The 16,616-nt window shown below is 60.6% G+C and overlaps 1 protein-coding gene across 1 annotated transcript; it reads left to right on the top strand.

The window, feature by feature from the left end:
* Positions 1–807: 807 nt before the first annotated feature.
* LOC128975847 (thyroid adenoma-associated protein homolog) lies at positions 808–15,953 on the top strand. The gene is made up of 31 exons (XM_054392902.1): positions 808–911; positions 1,512–1,689; positions 1,911–1,997; positions 2,509–2,536; positions 2,820–2,968; positions 3,142–3,264; positions 3,485–3,605; positions 3,877–4,028; positions 4,481–4,565; positions 5,130–5,266; positions 5,667–5,864; positions 6,254–6,950; positions 7,029–7,181; positions 7,292–7,401; positions 7,501–7,661; positions 7,901–8,067; positions 8,353–8,538; positions 9,091–9,242; positions 9,826–9,969; positions 10,258–10,362; positions 10,576–10,776; positions 11,556–11,706; positions 11,813–12,047; positions 12,178–12,417; positions 12,523–12,748; positions 12,863–13,069; positions 13,255–13,493; positions 14,380–14,562; positions 15,029–15,295; positions 15,387–15,592; positions 15,685–15,953. The coding sequence occupies exons 1-31, from the start codon at positions 808–810 to the stop codon at positions 15,951–15,953; spliced, it is 5,661 nt and encodes a 1,886-aa protein (XP_054248877.1).
* The last annotated feature ends 663 nt before the right edge of the window (positions 15,954–16,616 follow it).

Raw genomic sequence — 16,616 nt, 5'->3', positions numbered from 1 at the left:
CTGGTCACTCAGCATGGACACTGGTCCATGCCAGCTGTGCTCACCTGGGCTGCCTGTGCCACTGTATCACTCGAGCAGCCAATGTCCATTGCTCACTCTAGTGCCACTGTGAGAAAGAACCAGGGACAAAGCAACCCTTGGAGGTCAGAACCAGCCAGGAGCAATTTCTCAATAGCTGCTGGATAAAGGTCAGTGGGATGCACGAGTCAGGAGTAATAACTGTGCTTGATAAAGACACAGACATCACAGAAACACAGAATAGTTTGGGCTGGGAGAGACCTTTAAAGGTCATCTTAAAATCTTGCCTGTTAAAATAGTTCAGGCCTATGCCAGCTGACAAAAAGAACCCAAATAAAACCATTTGGATTAGACAATAACGAACATTAAGTGTTACAATAAAGCTGTTCCTCTCTCCAAAGGCCATTTCACCCCGTAGGAAGAAGCATAATCCCTTCAGTGGCTACTAGTGCTGTAATGCTGGTAATAGGACGCTGGCTAATAGGGATATTTTCAACCTTCCGGGGGGGGCTCTCGCTTTCCAGCAACTCTGGAAACAGCTTCGGTTGGTGATTCTGCGTTGCTTTTTCATCCCTAATTTGCAGCCTGCGATGGATCCAGCATCGTGCTAATGGCTGCGGGAGGCGACACTCCCCAGCCGCGCTCGTGTCTTTCAGCCTTCAGCCAGGACCGCGCTGCCCGGAGCTGCCGCCGTCCCTAGAGACTCCCTGCCGGCCGGGGGCGAGCGCTAGAGGGCGCCGCTGAGCTGGGAGGAGCCCAGTCGAGCTCTATGGTACTGCGGCGCCAGCCATGGGAGCCGAGCGGGAGGCGCAGGCCTGCGCTGCCTTCTACGAGGCGCTGGGCATGGCCCCGGCCGTGCTGCCCTGCCTGCGCTGCCTGAGACAGTTCGCTGGGTAAGAGAATGCAACCCAAGGGAGGGGACCCCCACACTTCCCCTGTGAGCGAGGGTCTTCCCGGGAATCCCCCGGCGCGGATCGCGGCACCCCCGAGCGCGGGGGGTCCGGCGCGGCTCTCCCGGGAATCCCCTGTGAGCTGGTCCCCAGGGCATCCTCTGGGCGCGGGGAGAGAAGGAGAGAGGCTCCGCTGTGTTCTCGGCATGGGGACAGAGTTCTCATGCTCTTCCAGCCTGCCCTGCAGCAGCAGGGCAGCAAGTTCTAGGATTGTTTTTTGGGGTACTCCTGCCCCCCTCGTTCCAGAACAGGCTTGGTGATGCCAGAGCTCTGAGGAGATCTCCCCTGCCCCGTGCCATGCTGAGTGCAGCTAGTAGGGACAAACATGGCAAGTTGGGGCACTCCAACTGTAACCCCTCTCAACATGAGGCCCCCCAACCTTAATGCTCACCAAGATGAGGTGTCCCCACCCAAACTGAAATCGAGCTGAGGTATTCCCACTGCAATCCAATAATACTAATAATCTCCACCAAGCAGGGATATCCCGCATCCCAATCCTCACTGAGCTGAGGTGTCCTCACTGCCATCCCCATACTGTTTCAGGAGTACTACCAAGAGATGCAAGGACAAGCACCTGGAGGAGGCTCTCCTGCTGTCACGGGTGCTGAGCAAGGCTTTGCGAGTGATGAGTGAGGCAGAGGCACGGCCCCTGCTCCGCTGCATCCTGGCTTTCCAGATGGAGGCCACCAGCAGCTCCAGCTCCTTCCAGAAACTGGAACAGGTCTGTAACACAATGTGCTGGGCTGTGGCTTTAGAGCTCTACTAGCCCCAAGTGTAAGTGATGATCTCAGCCCAGCTGTGTGCCCCTGGCACAGCCCTGGTGTGGTGCCTCCTTACCAGCAAAGGGGCCATGGTGATACCATAGAGCTCCCCTTAGAGTACTCTGTAGCTGGTATCTCTGGGGCTCCAGGCAGACCCACTGACTTGGGCACCTCTCTGCAGATTGTGACCCAGCTGGCAGTGGGGAAGGAAGCCCTGCTGGCCCAGGAGGTGGGCACACTGTTGGCTGGCCTGGCACCACAGGGAGAGGTGAGAGCACCCCCAGTTCTTCAGTGGCACTGGCTTTTGTGGGAGCTTGGCTGGAGCACATTTTCATAGAGTCATAGAATCAACAAGGTTGGAAAAGACCTCAGAGATCATCAAGTCCAAGCTATCACCCAGCACCTCATGACTAACTAAACCATGGCTTCAAGTGCCATGTCCAATCCTTTTTTTGAACACCTCCAGGGATGGTGACTCCACCACCCCCCTGGGCAGCACATTCCAATGGCAGATCACTCTTTCTGTGAAGAGCTTTCTCCTCACCTCGACCCTAAACTTCCCCTGGAACAGCTTGGTTTGAACTCCTGGAGTCCTCTGCTTCTTTTCCCACTGTACTGGGGGCTTGCCCTTGCTTGCAGCTGGCAGCGTGTGGCTGCCTGTCACACCAGCCCTTTGCTCATCTCTGGGACAGCTTCTGGTGCCAGCAAGACCCTCCTGCCCAAGGCACCAAGCCCCAGCCTGTTGTCGTGTGAGACAAACCGTGCTTCTGTCTCTGCAGGTGCTGTCTCCTGGGGATCTTCAGTCAGGTCAGTCTCTGCCCCTTCCGCTTGGAGGGCTTTTCTCAGCCCGCACCACTAATGTGCAAGGACACTCACACCCACCCAGGCTTGGAGAGGGAGCAGGGATCAGGCAGATCTGCAGGGGTCCCAGTGGCTCTGCCCACTCATGTAGGGTGGCTGGAAAGCAGACAAGCCAAAGCATCCCCTGCATCCCAGCCCTGTCTATCCGCCTTACCAGCAGCACAGCCCTTGGTTTAACTGGGAGCAGGCTGGCTGCTGGCGCCGTGCTGATGCCACCCCCTGCCTGCAGTGTGCATGTTCCTAGAGGAGAGCAGCCTGGGCCGGCAGCACTGGCAGCAGAACCTGGCCCTGCTGCTGCAGCGCCTGGTCTCCACCTTGCACTGGGTGCTGCAGATCCAGCCTGCACCCAGCAGCACTTGGGGCTACTTGGTCATCAAGGTAAGAGCCACATTCAGGAGGTGGGGAAGGATCAGTCCCTGCAAGGACTGGCCCAGGCACTGGCAATGAAGTCCTGGAGGGATGTGGCACATTGCTGCTTTCTAAGAGGTGAGAGATGCTGACAGCCATCACCGTGGTCTCCCTCCCTCCTCCTCTTCCTTCTCCTCCTCCAGGCCTGCCTCCAGCTCTTCCAGACGCTGCCGAAGGACGTGGCCCCGCTGGTGTGGAGTGCAGCAGGGAAGAGTGAAGCCCTGCAGAGCCTCCTGGGGCTGCTGCTGGAGGTGGCATGGGGGAAGGTGTGTATGGCCTCAGGGGCTGCCTGTCCCAAGGAGCAGGGCAGTGCCATCCCTCCTGGGTGCTTTCCTCTCCCTGGGGGGAGCCTGCAGAGGCAGCCCCAGTGTCTGGGGTGTCCAGGGGAGCCTGCAGAGTTGCCTGCATGAATGTGGGGTAGTGCTAAATGGGGGTTTGTTTTAAATGGCATTTTGAGCTGTGCCTTTGCCTCCCCTGTGAGTCCAGGCCCTGAGCAAGGACACACGGCTACTGGCGGGCACGGCCCTGAGCATGTTGGTGAACACTGCGCCACAGCCTGAGCGTGGAGCCAGTGCCATGCTGGCCCTCTTCCAGCTTCCTGACCAAGGTATGTGCTCCATCCTGAGCTGGACTCAGCCTCTGGTGAGGGGGACGTGTAGGGGTAGGGGGACAGAGGCCAGCGCTGCTCACCAGCAGTGCAAGCCAGACTCTGCTGCAGTGTTCTCCTCTCAGGGCCTGGCAGCCCTGTCTGCCGCTAGCCACCTCCCACCACTATCCACCTCCCATGGTCACCCTGGGGTGAGCCAGGGCAGTCTGCTCTCAGAGCAGCATTTGTGTTTCCCTGCTTTCTGCCATCCAATGCAGCCCTTCTCTACCAGGCAAAGGAGAACTGAAGTTTGGGGAGTTGGTGGTGGATGTGCCCCTGGTCCTGGAGCCAGATGGGCTGGAGAAGTTGGTGTTCACCAGAGGTTTGCTGACTTGCTGCAAGGTGGACATCCTCAGCTGCCAGCTGGAGAGTTTCACCCACCAGGTAGGAGAGCTGAAAAGCAGCAGGCAAGGGTTTGGAGAGTGCCTTGTGCAGGGCTGGCAGCTGCTGGTAGGGGCTGTGGATCCCCAGGGCACACAGCCAGGCTGCACCACTCCACACCAGTGGTTCCATGCATCCCACTGCATGCCTGCGTTTTCCAAAGACATCTGAGCAGGGCTTTCCCTCTCCTGAAGGGCCAAGAAGCCAGGTGGTGCCAAAAGTAGCTCTTACACAAGCAAAGGGGCAGCAGTGCTCTTGCAAGATGAACTCGGGGCTGCCCAGCTCCAGCATTTCTTGAGTCCTCGAGAGCTGAGGACTTCCAGGCGGGGAGAAATAGCAACAAGCTGCTGTGAGAGCAGCAGCAGCAGGCAGTGTTCTTCACTTGCCTCAGGGCAGGGTTTTCTTACCCTGAAAAGCCCACACCTGCCTGCTCATGAGCTGTTGTGCTCCTGCAGGCCTGCCTGCTGCTTGATGTGGTCTTCCCTGCCGTGTGTGCCCTGAGCAAGGAGCAGAAGGACTGTCACTACTACTGCTTCCAAGGTAGGAGATGATAACCCTGCCCCACCACCACAGGGTGCTTTGAAAGGGCCACTGTGCTCCTGATGCACAGGACCCCAGTGGTGCTTCATCATCTCCCAGGGAAGATGCTTCTCTAGATCCTGACAGCCAGTTTGGAAACTGGTGTCAGGAACCAAACCCTCCAAGGCTCATCTGTACCTAACGTGGAGACTGCTCCCCTTGCACCCGGGGTCCTCACGGCCAGCAGTGGCTGTGCTGCCAGCAGGTCTGGAGGCAAGGGCTGCAGCAGGGCTCTCTGCTGTTGCAGCCTGTGCCCTGTGACTGCAGCAGGACTCTGCTGTTGCAGCCTGTGCCCTGTGGCTGCAGCAGGACTCTCTGCTTTTGCAGCCTGTGGCTGCAGCAGAGCTCTCTGCCATTGCAACCTGTGTCCTGTGGCTGCAGCAGGGCTCTCTGCCATTGCAGCCTGTGTCCTGTGGCTGCAGCAGGGCTCTCTGCTGTTGCAGCCTGTGCCCTGTGGCTGCAGCAGAGCTCTGTACCATTGCAGCCTGTGTCCTGTGGCTGCAGCAGGGCTCTCTGTTTTTGCAGCCTGTGCCCTGTGGCTGCAGCGCCTGCAGGAGAGCCTGCCTGCTGTCTGGCACCTGATGGGTTCCCGCGTCCTGGCCCCACATGCCAAGCTGCTCCAGCAGCTCACCCAGCTGGTGTGGGACAACGCTGAGACCCTGGTAAGGCCAGAGTGCCCAAAGCAGAAACTGCAGCCCCAGTTGCTGCTCCCTTGCCCCCAACACAACCCCACCTGTTCAGCTCCCTCAGCCGGATACAACCCCCTTGCCTCAGCTGCCCTCTGGCAGGGCAGGGGCACTCACACTGCTGAAGGCATGGCCTCTGCAGGGCCGCATCCCAGTGCTTTGCCCTCCCCAGGCAGCGCCACTGGTGCAGTGCCAGCCTGCCCACATCTGCTGGCTTACTGCCTTCCATCCCCACAAGCCCAGCTCCTAACCCAGTGGTTACCAGCCAGCACTGGAAGTCCATGGCCATGGAAAGCAGAGGATCATTCTTGAGGCAGCAGGACAGGAGGAGGAACCCACCTGAACTGCTCCTGCTTGCTGTCCTTCTCCCCCCCAGGTGGAAGGGGTGTCTGAGTTCATCCACAGCTCCTTCCAACTGCTCCTGGAGATCTACCACCTCGAGTGCCAGCACTTCCAGGACCAGGAGCGAGCCCTCTACCAGCAGATGCTGCACAGGGTGGTCTCAATGTCGTGGCAAATCAAGGCCAGATACGTGCCCCTGTGTGCCATCGTCCCCTACGTGGGCAGCCAGCAGGTAGGGAAGGCAGGGGCATGGGGAGGCTCAGTCCTGGCTGGCACTGCTGCCCGGTTGGCACAGCATCTGTCTGCTGCCTGTCACCTTCCCTGCCTAGCTCAGCCACAGAGGCAGACAGCCTTCCCAGCCAGGGGAGCTGCTTTTGCATCACCCAAGGGATAGTGTTCAGGGTGCAGTATGGAGTTGTAGCAACAGTGGTGCATCCCTGGGGATTACCAGCAGCTGGGGAAGCTTTGCCCATTGATGCCCACCTAAAGCAGCTTGGGGTAGCAGAGCTGCTCAGTGCCATGGGTGACTGTAGTGTAGTCTGTACCCCAATCTGTTCCCCACCTCCCAATATGCAGCCTTCAGCCTGGCAGGGAGGTGAGGGTCATCTGCCTTTCCCCCAGGTGCTGGACACTTACCCAGACCTGCCACAGCACCTCCTGAGCTGCCTCTCCACCAACCATCTGTGCCCTGCAGCCACCGAGGTCTACAAGGTGCTGGTGCAGCACCAGTGTGCTGAGTGGCAGGAGGGGCAGCAGGGCACGGGGACAGCGTTGGCAGAGCAGTGGGCACTGCGCTGGCTGCCCCTGCTCTCCCAGGCACTCTGCTCCCCTCTGCCCATCCTGCACAGCAACGCTGCCAACCACCTCCTCACCTGGACCCTGCGGCAGATCCCAGCCACCCGGGCACTGCTGGCTGCCCAGTTCGGCAGCCGGGACACGGCGTCGCTCCGGGCTTGGGTGTCGCTGCTGAAGGCACAGAAGAGCTTGGCAGGAGCCCTGCCCCTGCGAGGGGACGCACTGGAGCGGCTCTCCTGCTGCCTGGGTGCCCGCGAGGATGGCGTCCGGCTGGCAGCGCTGAGTCTTCTCTGCTGCAGCCCCAGCACCAACCGGCCCCTGTCGGGCACCGAGGTGCAGCTGCTGCGGCAGTTCCTGCCCCTCAACCTCAGCTGCGACTCCTCCTCCTTCCGGCAGCTGCTGCAGGCAGCGGTGAGGAAGGCGCTGGTGCGGCTGCGAGACAGCTCCCTGACCCGGCTGCGGGGGAGGACACCCCGTGGCACGGAGCCAGGAGAGGAAGAGGAGCAGCTCGCCCAGGCAGTAGGTGAGGCAGCCCCCCCGGCACCTGAGGGGTTTCAGTGCCTAGCCTAGCGTCACTTGCTGCCACACTCTCTGCTCACAGACTTCGTGGAGTGGCTGCTGCAGCTCAGCATCACCTCGCTCAGCCCTAGCTCCAACTACCAGAGGAAGAAGACAGCTCTGCTCCTCCTGGCCGCTGTTCTGGAGACCTGCACAGACACCTGGAGCCCTGACAGGAAGAAAGGCCAGCCCCCACGTGAGTACAGGCAGCCTGCTCAGGGCACCAGCCCTGCTCAGGGCACCAGCCCTTAGCTGCCAAGGTGCTCCCGACTGACCCTGTCCCACCACCCTTCATCCCCCCTGCAGGGACCATGGCCACACTGCTGAGCTATGCCAGGCAGAGGGGCTGTTGGGACTTCTTCTCCCAGCCCAATTTGTTGGTGCTGCTGAGCTGCTTGCAGGACAGCACTAATGAGGTGAACCTCCTAAAGACCATCATGCTGCCCTCCTGCCCTGCTCTGGGCACTTTCTTTCTTCCCAAGTCCCAGTTCTACCCATCTCTCCTGTCTTGGCAGATCAGAGACCTGGCCTCAGACCTGCTTGTCCGCTACTTCCCTGCGACGTTCCCCGAGCCCATCACCCTGGCTCTCTTCCAGCTGGCCCAGGATGCCCTGGGCAGCCCCCGAGTGCAGGAGGCTGAAGCTGGAGCCGTGCTGATGAAGACCATCCTGCAGAAGTATGAGCTCCAGGCTTGCCCACCCATGGTGGCATGGCTGCCCTGCCCCAGCATGTCAGCAGCACTGGTGTCTCGCTGCAGTCTGTGTTAACAGCCCAGGGAGCTGTGGTTTGGGTTTGAAATGTCCTCACACTGGGACCTGGGTAGGGTTGGGGTGCAGGAGCCTGCTCTGGGGAAGGAGCCACTTAGCACAGGAGGGGCAGAAAAGTCCTCACAGCAGCACCTGCCTCTTCCCCCAGGTCAGACAGCAGCACCATGAAGAGCCTGGCCCTGGAGGCTGCAGCAACCCCAGCACTGCCCAGCCGAGGCCTCTGCTTTGCTCAGCACCTTCTCCACGTGCTGCAAGCTCAGTACTCTGTGGCACGCAAGGACCTGCTGCGGGCAGCAGCCACAGCACCGATGCACGGTGAGGCCCTGGCCCAGCAGGGCAGCAAGCAGCTCCTGCAGCCCATCCCCTTCCTGCCCATTTGAAGTAGGCAGGAGTCATACAGGCAGGACCGAGGCTGCAACTCAGTGCTGGTGCTGTGTCCTTGCCTCAGTTTCCCTGTCCTGCTGCTCCACCTGCCTAGCATGCCCCTCACCTAGGGGCCCTGCCTGCTCTCCTGCCCATGAAGCCATTTCAGCTGCACACTTGGGCAGGAGAGCAGGGGCTGTGCCAGCCACCGCTGTGACCAGAGATGGGGGTCCACAGGAGCCATCACAGCCCTGCGGAGATGCCTGCTCCAGGTGCCAGAGGTGGTCACCTCCATGCGTGCAGCAGAGCTGGTACAGAGCTGGCAGGAGCTCCTCACCGGCCTTGTGACCACAGTGAGAGACATCACCTCCTTCCTTCTGGGTGCTCTGCAGAGCCAGCAAGGCCCCGGCGCTGATGAGCAAGGTGAGTATGTCCCCAGGGTGGGAGATCAGGCCCAGGAACCACCAGCACCTGTCACAGCCCTCCTCGACCCAGCAGCCCTGCAGCCTGCGGGGAGGGTCCTTGCTTGGCTTCACTGCGTCCAGCAGGGGGCAGCAGTGGGGCGGAGCAGGGAAGGTTGGCCCAGGAGCGAGGTCGAAAGCAGGACACTCGGGCAAGGATGGTCCTTGGGCAGGGGATCCTGGAAACGGCAAGAGGAAGGTGGCTAGTGCCCGGGTTTGGGTCCCTTTCTCAACTGCACATGGGAACAGCAGCAGAAGCTGAGGCAAAAGCTTCCCAGAAGCAATGAGACACTTGTCTAGTGGAAGCAGCTGGGTGAGCCCTGGGGCTGGCAGAACCCACAGCAAGGGCTCAGGAAGAGCAGTGAGGCAAAGGGCAGCTGTGATCCTGAGCAGGACATGTTGCAGGATGGGAGCCATTGCTGGTGTTAGGCATGTGAACAGGGGACTCCCCAGCAGCACCTCCCTCCCTCTGCCCCACGCAGCCTCACTCAGCCCAGGCCTCTCCCCTTGGCAGCTGCTGCCCCATCGTTCGCAGACATGGGGAACGCCATCGGCTCCCTCATCATGCTGGGCAAAGGCCGAGGGCAGGAGGAAGAGGAGGAGGACTCAGTCCTGTTGTCAGAGGAGCACAGCCTGATCCTGACTTGCTGCTGGGTGTCAGTGAAGGTAGGAACCCCTCCCCATGGCACTGGGAAGAGGAGCAGCTCAACACAGCACCCACCACCAGCCCAGCCCAGCAGCTGGGTTCTGAGTCTGTCCTTGCCTAGGAGCTGCCACAGACGATCTCCACTTGCTGCCAGGGAGAATGCAACCACCACTGTGCCCAAAAACAGCCACCTCCCTTCCTGCCCTTACGTATCCCAGCTGGTTCCCAAGCACTGGCAGACTCCAGGTGCAGCAGAGCTGGGTCTCTGCCTTGCAGCCCTGTGGCCCCCATCCCAGCTCCTTTCCAGCAGCCACCCATGCCAGCTCTTCCTTCCTAACTTCTTCAGTGGCTGCCTGGAAAAATGCCTTGTCCACCACAGATGCCTTGCAGCTGGCTGGGAAACCCCTGTGCTGTGGCATGCGTGTGGCCATGCCAGTGGCTGTGCTGTCTGATGGTGCCAGCAATGGAGAACAGCTGTGCTGGGGTGTGCCAGCAGCACCCACTCTGCTTCCCTGTGGCACTGATGATGGGGCAGGACAGGAATGGGGCTGGACAGGAATGGGGCAGCCCTGCTGCTGGTCCTGATGACCTTCCACTTCCCAGGAAATAGGGCTGCTCTTGGGGGGCCTGGCAGAGCTGCTGCTGAGCCTGCCAGTGGCTGCTGGATCAGGGCCCCTCCTGCCACTGCCCACCCTGCAGGTGGCCACGAAGGTGTTCCAGGAGATCCTGCTGCGGTGCCGGCACTGGGTAAGAGCTTGTCCCACCCAGGGTGGCTTGGCCCCTTGCCCACCTTTCCAGACCTGTCCTAGCCCCGAGCCAGTAGCTGGGGGCTCTCACTGGCATGCAGGGAGGGCAAGCACAGCGGGGCAGGGTCTGCTCTGGGGCAGGACGTGAGGCATGGCTGGGCCATCGTGCCCCCACACCATCATGCCCTCTCACTTTCTCCTTCCCTGTTGCAAAGAGGTTTCTGGGGGCTATGGGACACTGGCAGGTGCAGCCTTCAGGGCTTGGGTGCCTGATGCTGCTGTGCCCTAGGGAGCAGTGGAGGGCTGCAGCGTAGGCTTCACCAAGTTCTGTGCTGCCTTGCTGAACCACCCGGACGCAGAGCTGCAGGCCATCCCGCAGAGCATGCTGGAGCAGGTACTGTGCTTCTCCTGCCCTATGTTCTCCCAGGGCTCTAGGGAGCCCCAGACCCATCTCCCTGTATCCTCCACTTTGGGTCAAGCACCCACCTGGCAGCCGAGATGCCAGAGTGCAGGGCTGGTGTGGCTGGTGCCCTCCCTGCCCTGTGGAGCAGCTGCAGGCTCCAGCGGGCAGGTTTCCAGCGTACCTTGGGTGGGTTTTGTTCCTCAGGGCCTGGAAGCACTGAGTGGGCCCCGGAGCAGCTCCATCACACGTCGTGCTGCTGGCTTCCCCATGCTCTTCCTCTGCATCGTCAGCAGGGAGGCTCCTGCGCAGGCATGGCCACTGCTGACCCACTGCGTCCAGACCCTGCTGGCCTTGGCCGCCACTGCCCTGCCGCAGCACTGGGACCAGACCCTTGACCTGCCTCAGGTGAGCATGGTGGGCACTGAGCTCCCAGCTGCTGTCTGGGGATATGGTGATCTGTGTGAGGTCCCCTGCAGGGAGCCATGCTGGGGCTCTCCTTCGCCCTGGTGAGACCTCACCTGGAATATTGTGTCCAATTTTGGGCTCCCCAGTTCAAGAGCAAAAGGGATCTGCTGGAGGGAGTCCAAGGGAGGGCTACAAGAATGAGTGAGGGACTGGAGCATGTGCCTATGAGGAGAGGCTGAGAGCCCTGGGGCTTTTTAGTCAGGAGAGGAGAAGACTGAGAGGGGATTTAGTAAGTGTTTATAAATATCTGAGGGCTGGGAGTCAAGAGGGAGGGTCCAGGCTCTGCTCACCTGCACTCTGTGATAGGACAAGGGGCAATAGATAGAAACTCCAGCACAGGAGGTTCCACCTCAACATGAGGAGGAGATTCTTCACTGTGAGGGTCCCAGAGCCCTGGAGCAGGCTGCCCAGAGAGGTTGTGGAGTCTCCTTCTCTGGAGACTTTCCAGCCTGATCTGGATGTGTTCCCATGTGACCTGTGCTGCATTCTATGGTCTTGCTCTGGCAGGGGCTTGGATTTGATGATCTTTGAAGGTCCCTTCCAACCCCTAACATTCTGTGATCCTACGAGACCCACAGCCGCGGCCATGCTGCCCGTCCCAGCAGCCCGCGAGCTGGCAGCTCCTTGTCTGCCCTGTCTCTTGCCACCATCTTCCCCTGGCACAGAAGCGTGATGCCTCTGCCCAGGCAGTGCTGCTGAGCCCCAGATGCTCTCCCCAGGTGTGTGCCCTCCATGTGCTGCAGACGCTGGTGCGTGGTGCGGGGCTGGGCATGGTGCTGCTGCGGCACACCACACCCATGGTGGCCCTGGCACTGCGGGGTCTGGGCTCGCCCTGCTGGGCCATGAGGAATGCAGCCATCCAACTCTTCAGTGAGTACCGGGCAGAGAGCCCTGCAGAACCAACACAGCCTCCCCAGGGGGCAGTGTGGCAGGGGTTAAAGAGGACCTGACCTTGCTCTCTGCCCTGTCCCTGCAGGTGCTCTCACAGCCCGGCTGCTGGGCCAGCAGCGAAGCCGTGGGGAGGGCTGCCCGGCAGAGGGGGTGAGCCTGCAAGCCTTCCTCCGGCAGCATCCCCAGCTGAGCACTGTGCTGCTGGCAGAGCTGGAGGCTGCCAGGTGGCCCACAGCAGGGGAGCATCGCCTGCGCCCTGCACTCCATGCTGTCCTAACCCTCCTGGCCCAGCTGCAGCCTGGTGCCAATGACCCTGGCAGGTAGGGGGGAAGTGGGAATACTCTGCCCTGGCCAAGGGAGGTGGTCCCATGGTGCTAGGGCTGGCAGTGCCTCTCTGAGGGGTTTTGCTCCATCTGGAGCATCACATGCGGTGCCTTTTTTACTCCGCAGCCCCTCTGCTCACTTTCTGGAGCCATTGCTGGGGCTCGCAGGGAGCCCTATCTATGCCGTGCGAGCGATGGCTGCCAAGGCGCTGGTGCCCGTTGTCCCCCTGCCCCAGCGCCAAGGGCTCCTCTTGCAACTGGCCCAGCAGCTCCCCACTGCACCTGGATGTGTCTGCTCACACAACACTCTCCACGGGCACCTGTTGCAGATGCAAGCACTGCTGGCCCCTACTGCGAGCACTGAGAGGTGAGCGGTCCTGTGCCATCCTTCTGCCTGCAGCTGCTGTGGTCTGTCTGATGCAGCCCTTTGGCCACCAAAGGGCCCCGTGGTGAGCACTCTGTCTTCCCACAGGCTGTTGGCTGAGGCACTGCACCCCCTGGCTCTGCAGCTGGAGGCCCGGGGCTGGCTGCTCACCCCTGCCCAGCGCTGCCCGCTCATCCGTGCCGCCTTCCTCCAGGTCCTCGCCCTCCTGCCCGCATCGTTCAGCCCTGGCTTCACCCAGAGCATCCATGATGCCATCAGCGCTGAGCTGGGCAGCCTCTCACCGGGGACAAAACCAGGGTGTGCTGAGCAGCAGGTACTGCTGCCTGCCAGGAGAACCACAGCCATGGCCTGCCTGGCAGTGAGCCCAGGGGTGAGAGGCAAAGACACCTCCCTGGAGGCTGATCCTTGGATCCTGTTTTTCCTGCAGGTGGGCTTGGCCGTGTTGCACCAAAGCATGGCCCACTTCGTGTGCAGCGAGGCAGCACGGCTGGCTGCCAGCCTGCGGATCGGTGCTGCCTGCTCGCTTCTCCGCCAGCCGCACCCCGATGTCCAGCTTGCCGTCCTCAGCTGGGTGCTCGCCAGGGAAGGAGGAATGCCTGAGGAGCTGGAGAAGGCTCTTGGGCTGACGTTGCTGGTATGATGAGGCTGAAAGTCACTAAGTAAAGCAGCGTCCCCAGCATGCTGCACAGATGTGATGCTGGGTGCTCACCTTCTCCCTGGGCTGAGGGTGCACTGGGGGCACTTGCCTGCTTGGCTGAGGTTGCCACCCCGGAGTGCCAGGGACACTGACTGTGTACCTTCTTTCCCCTTGTCAACTAGGAGAGCTTGCAGTCGGTGCTGCGAGAGAGAAAGGACAAAGAGTTCCTGAGATTGTACCTTGAGGCTTTGCTGCATCTTTGCAGAGACTCTTCAGCATGGTGCCAGGAAGCTTCCTCTAGGCTCCAGGGCTCCTTGGCAGCCTGCCTGGAGATGCTGCTGCATATGGTGGAGGCTGAGTGTCCCGGCCCTGACCTCCTCTTCCAGGCACTGTGTGCTGCCAGCCTGCTGCTTGGTCACTGGTACGTCCCTGCCACTGCCAGGGGAACTCTGCCTGACCCTTCCAGGAGATTCCTCCTTAGTCCTTGCTGGAAACAGAGCCACAGTTTCCTGCCTATAAATCACATCCAGTTTCACACATGGGTCCTGTGGCCTCCTCACAGCCGCTGGCCTTTGGAGCCCTGGATAGATCTCAAAAGGCAGAAAGGAACCTGGGGGTAGTGGTTGACAGTAGGCTGAACATGAGCCAGCAGTGTGCCCAGGTGGCCAAGAAGGCCAATGGCATCCTGGCCTGTATCAGGAATAGTGTGACCAGCAGGAGCAGGGAAGTCATTCTGCCCTGTACTCAGCACTGGTTAGGCCACACCTTGAGTGCTGTGTCCAGTTCTGGGCCCCTCAGTTCAAGAAAGATGTTGAGTTGCTTGAACGTGTCCAGAGAAGGGCAACAAAGCTGGGGAGGGGTCCGGAGCACTCTCCTATGAGGAGAGCCTGAGGGAGCTGGGGGTGTTCAGCCTGGAGAAGAGGAGGCTCAGGGGAAACCTCATTGCTGTCTACAACTACCTGAAGGGAAGTTGTAGCCAGGTGGGGGTTGGTCTCTTCTCCTAGGCAACCAGTGACAGAACAAGAGGACACAGTCTCAGGCTGTGCAAGGGGAAGTTTAGGTTTGATCTTAGAAAGAAGTTCTTGAGAGAAAGAGAGAGAGCCCTTTGGAATGGGCTGTCCAGGGAGGTGGTGGGGTCAAGGTCCCTGGAGGTGTTTAAGCAAAGCCTGGATGAGGCACTTAGTGCCATGGTCTAGTTGATTAGCAAGGGTTGGACTCGATGAGCTTGGAAGTCTCTTTCAACCTGGTTGGCTCTGTGATTCTGTAAGGCTTGCCTGAATTCCCTCTCCTTCCCTGGGCTCTGGCAGGTTTGGGGACAAGGACAGCCTGCTGGTGGAGCGATGGTGCACAGCACTGGAGGAGTGCAGCCAGTCGGCTTCATCCGAGCTGCTGCGGCTGGCAGCTGCCCGCTCCCTGCAGATGGCAGGTGCCAGTGTGGTGCAGCGATCCCTGCGTGCTGCCTGTCCCTCGCTTGTCCCCCTGGCTCTGCGGTAGGTCCCTGAGCCCACCCTCTGGCACAGCCATGCTTCCCAGCAGCAGCTGCCCCCTGGGGCCCCAGCCTCAGTGTGCTGCAGGTTAACTGATTCTGGGAAAGGTGTCCTGTGCAAAAACTCCCAGGGTGTTAAAGAGAACCTCTCACTCTAAAGTCGTTAGGACTCAAGAACCTGGAGCCTACAAAGACTCTGTAGGTAGGATTTTAACAGAAGCAGCTGGTCCCTTATGAGGGACCCTTATGAGCAGCAAACAGCATTGCTGGGGCCCTCAATCCCTGGTGCAGTCCCTGTGCAGCCACAAGCTCTTGGGCCATGGCTGTGCCTTTCACAACCCAGGAGGAAAGTCTTTCAGGGAAGCATTGCCCTAAGGAGGGGGGTCTCATGCTTCCCTCCCCTCGAGGCAAGCTAAGGATGTTCTAGGGAGCATGGTGGCCTTCCCTTCCCTGCTCTTTCCTTTGCCCAGGCTGATCAACGTGGGCATTCACCTTCTGCAAGATGAGGAGCGGGAGGTGAGGCACGAGTCTTCGGCTTTCGCCAGCCTCCTGCAGCATCACCTCAGGGAGCTGCTCCAAGGCAGTTGCATTTTTGTGCAGGACGCTGTGGGGCTCCAAGTACTCCTGCAGCTCCTCCTGGAGGAGTATGGGGAGCACCCAGAAACCTTTGCCTCACTGCTGCAACACCTCCCTGTCCTGGATCTCAGGGGTATCGTGGAGGGGCTGGAGACCAACAAGTGAGTCACCAGACCTACATAGTACAAGGGAGTGTGGGGTTCCATGGGTCTGTTCCTTGGCTTCACTCATGTCTTGGCCTTCCCCCCGCAGAGCTGTCAGCCTGTACAGAGAGGATGAACCCAACATTTTTGCAGAGCCAGCCGTCCTGGCCTGGCAGCTGCTCCCTGTCATGCTGCAACTCCTGGAGAAGGTGCCTCCTGGTAGCCCACTCCATGCCTCAGCACTGCAGTGGCTGCTGGCCATGGGCCCCAGCGTCCTGCATGACCTGCAGTACTGCAAGCACTGCTGGAGCCAAGGTACAGCACAGCCTGAAGCTCCCAAGCTGCTGTCCTTGTCCTTCAGGCCAGCTCTGCCACGCTCAAGGTTCCTTCTCTTGCTCTCTCTGCAGGGGCCACTGCTCACTGGGGGATGAAGGCGCTGGGCTGTGCCAAGCTGCACACGGCTGTGGCTGTGCTGCTGGTGAGGGCCCGGCTGGTGGTACAGTTGCTGCAGGTGCTGGGAGGTGTCACCACCGTGCCAGGGCTGGGCTGCAGTGCTCAGGAGCTGGAGCAGGAGCTCACGCTGGTGCAGAGGCTGCTGGAGCAGCATGGGCTGGCCCCTGGGCCAAGCCAGAGCAATGCACTGGGGAAGCTGGCATCACTGTCCGAGGCTGCTTGACAGCTCCAGGCATGGAGCACTGTCAGACCACAGCCAGGAGCCTCCTGGTTCACCCTTGCCCCATCCCTCTATTTGCTGAACACTCTCTTGTCACCAGCCAGGACTGTGGGTTCAGTGGTGTAACTCAGGGGAACCCCCCTCATGGTGTGGGACACGCTTATTTCGTTCCCAGTGTTTTCTACCCCTCCATCCCAAGGACACCTGTGCAGCATCGCCCTGACCTGTCGCATCCCTGCCCTCAGGTATGGTTGGGAGGAGGGGACACGTGCCCCAGAGCCCTTGCTCCTCCTCGACTCCCTCTCCCCCGCTTTGTTTTTTAACCAACCTTTTAGCTCGCGGGTGGTGTGGGCTTGTATCCCAAATAAAGCAGCCATGGACACCCCGCGGTGAAGCCTTCATATTTCCCTGCTCAGGGGGGCGAGGAGGTGGCCGTGGCAGGGGGAAGCTTGTGGCAGGGGGCAGCGGGCAGGACCCGAAAGCAGCGGGGACAGCGAAGGAGGAGCAGCCGCCGGCTGCCGCCAAGAAGGTCCAACCCCACAGCGACCAGACATCCCCCCCGCGAAGCACCCAGCCCTGGGATGCTGTTCGGGTTCATGGCTGCAGCAGCCGGGCCGAGCCCCAGCGCCTGGCTGAGCTGTCCCTGACGTTTTCCCCGGGGCCGTC

This window comes from Indicator indicator, chromosome 26 (assembly GCF_027791375.1).
Source record: "Indicator indicator isolate 239-I01 chromosome 26, UM_Iind_1.1, whole genome shotgun sequence".
In the NCBI taxonomy this organism is placed as follows: domain Eukaryota; kingdom Metazoa; phylum Chordata; class Aves; order Piciformes; family Indicatoridae; genus Indicator; species Indicator indicator.
Note: the sequence above shows the minus strand (reverse complement) of the source record. Positions and strands in the feature narration are given on the sequence as shown.

What these genes read in the sequence shown, in the direction of transcription:
- LOC128975847 (XM_054392902.1), top strand. Translation starts at nt 808, where the DNA reads ATGGGAGCCGAGCGGGAGGCGCAGGCCTGCGCTGCCTTCTACGAGGCG. An exon ending in GGGACAACGCTGAGACCCTG is followed by an intron (nt 5,267 to 5,666) that starts GTAAGGCCAGAG and finishes TCTCCCCCCCAG; the next exon opens with GTGGAAGGGGTGTCTGAGTT. An exon ending in GCAGCTCGCCCAGGCAGTAG is followed by an intron (nt 6,951 to 7,028) that starts GTGAGGCAGCCC and finishes CTCTGCTCACAG; the next exon opens with ACTTCGTGGAGTGGCTGCTG.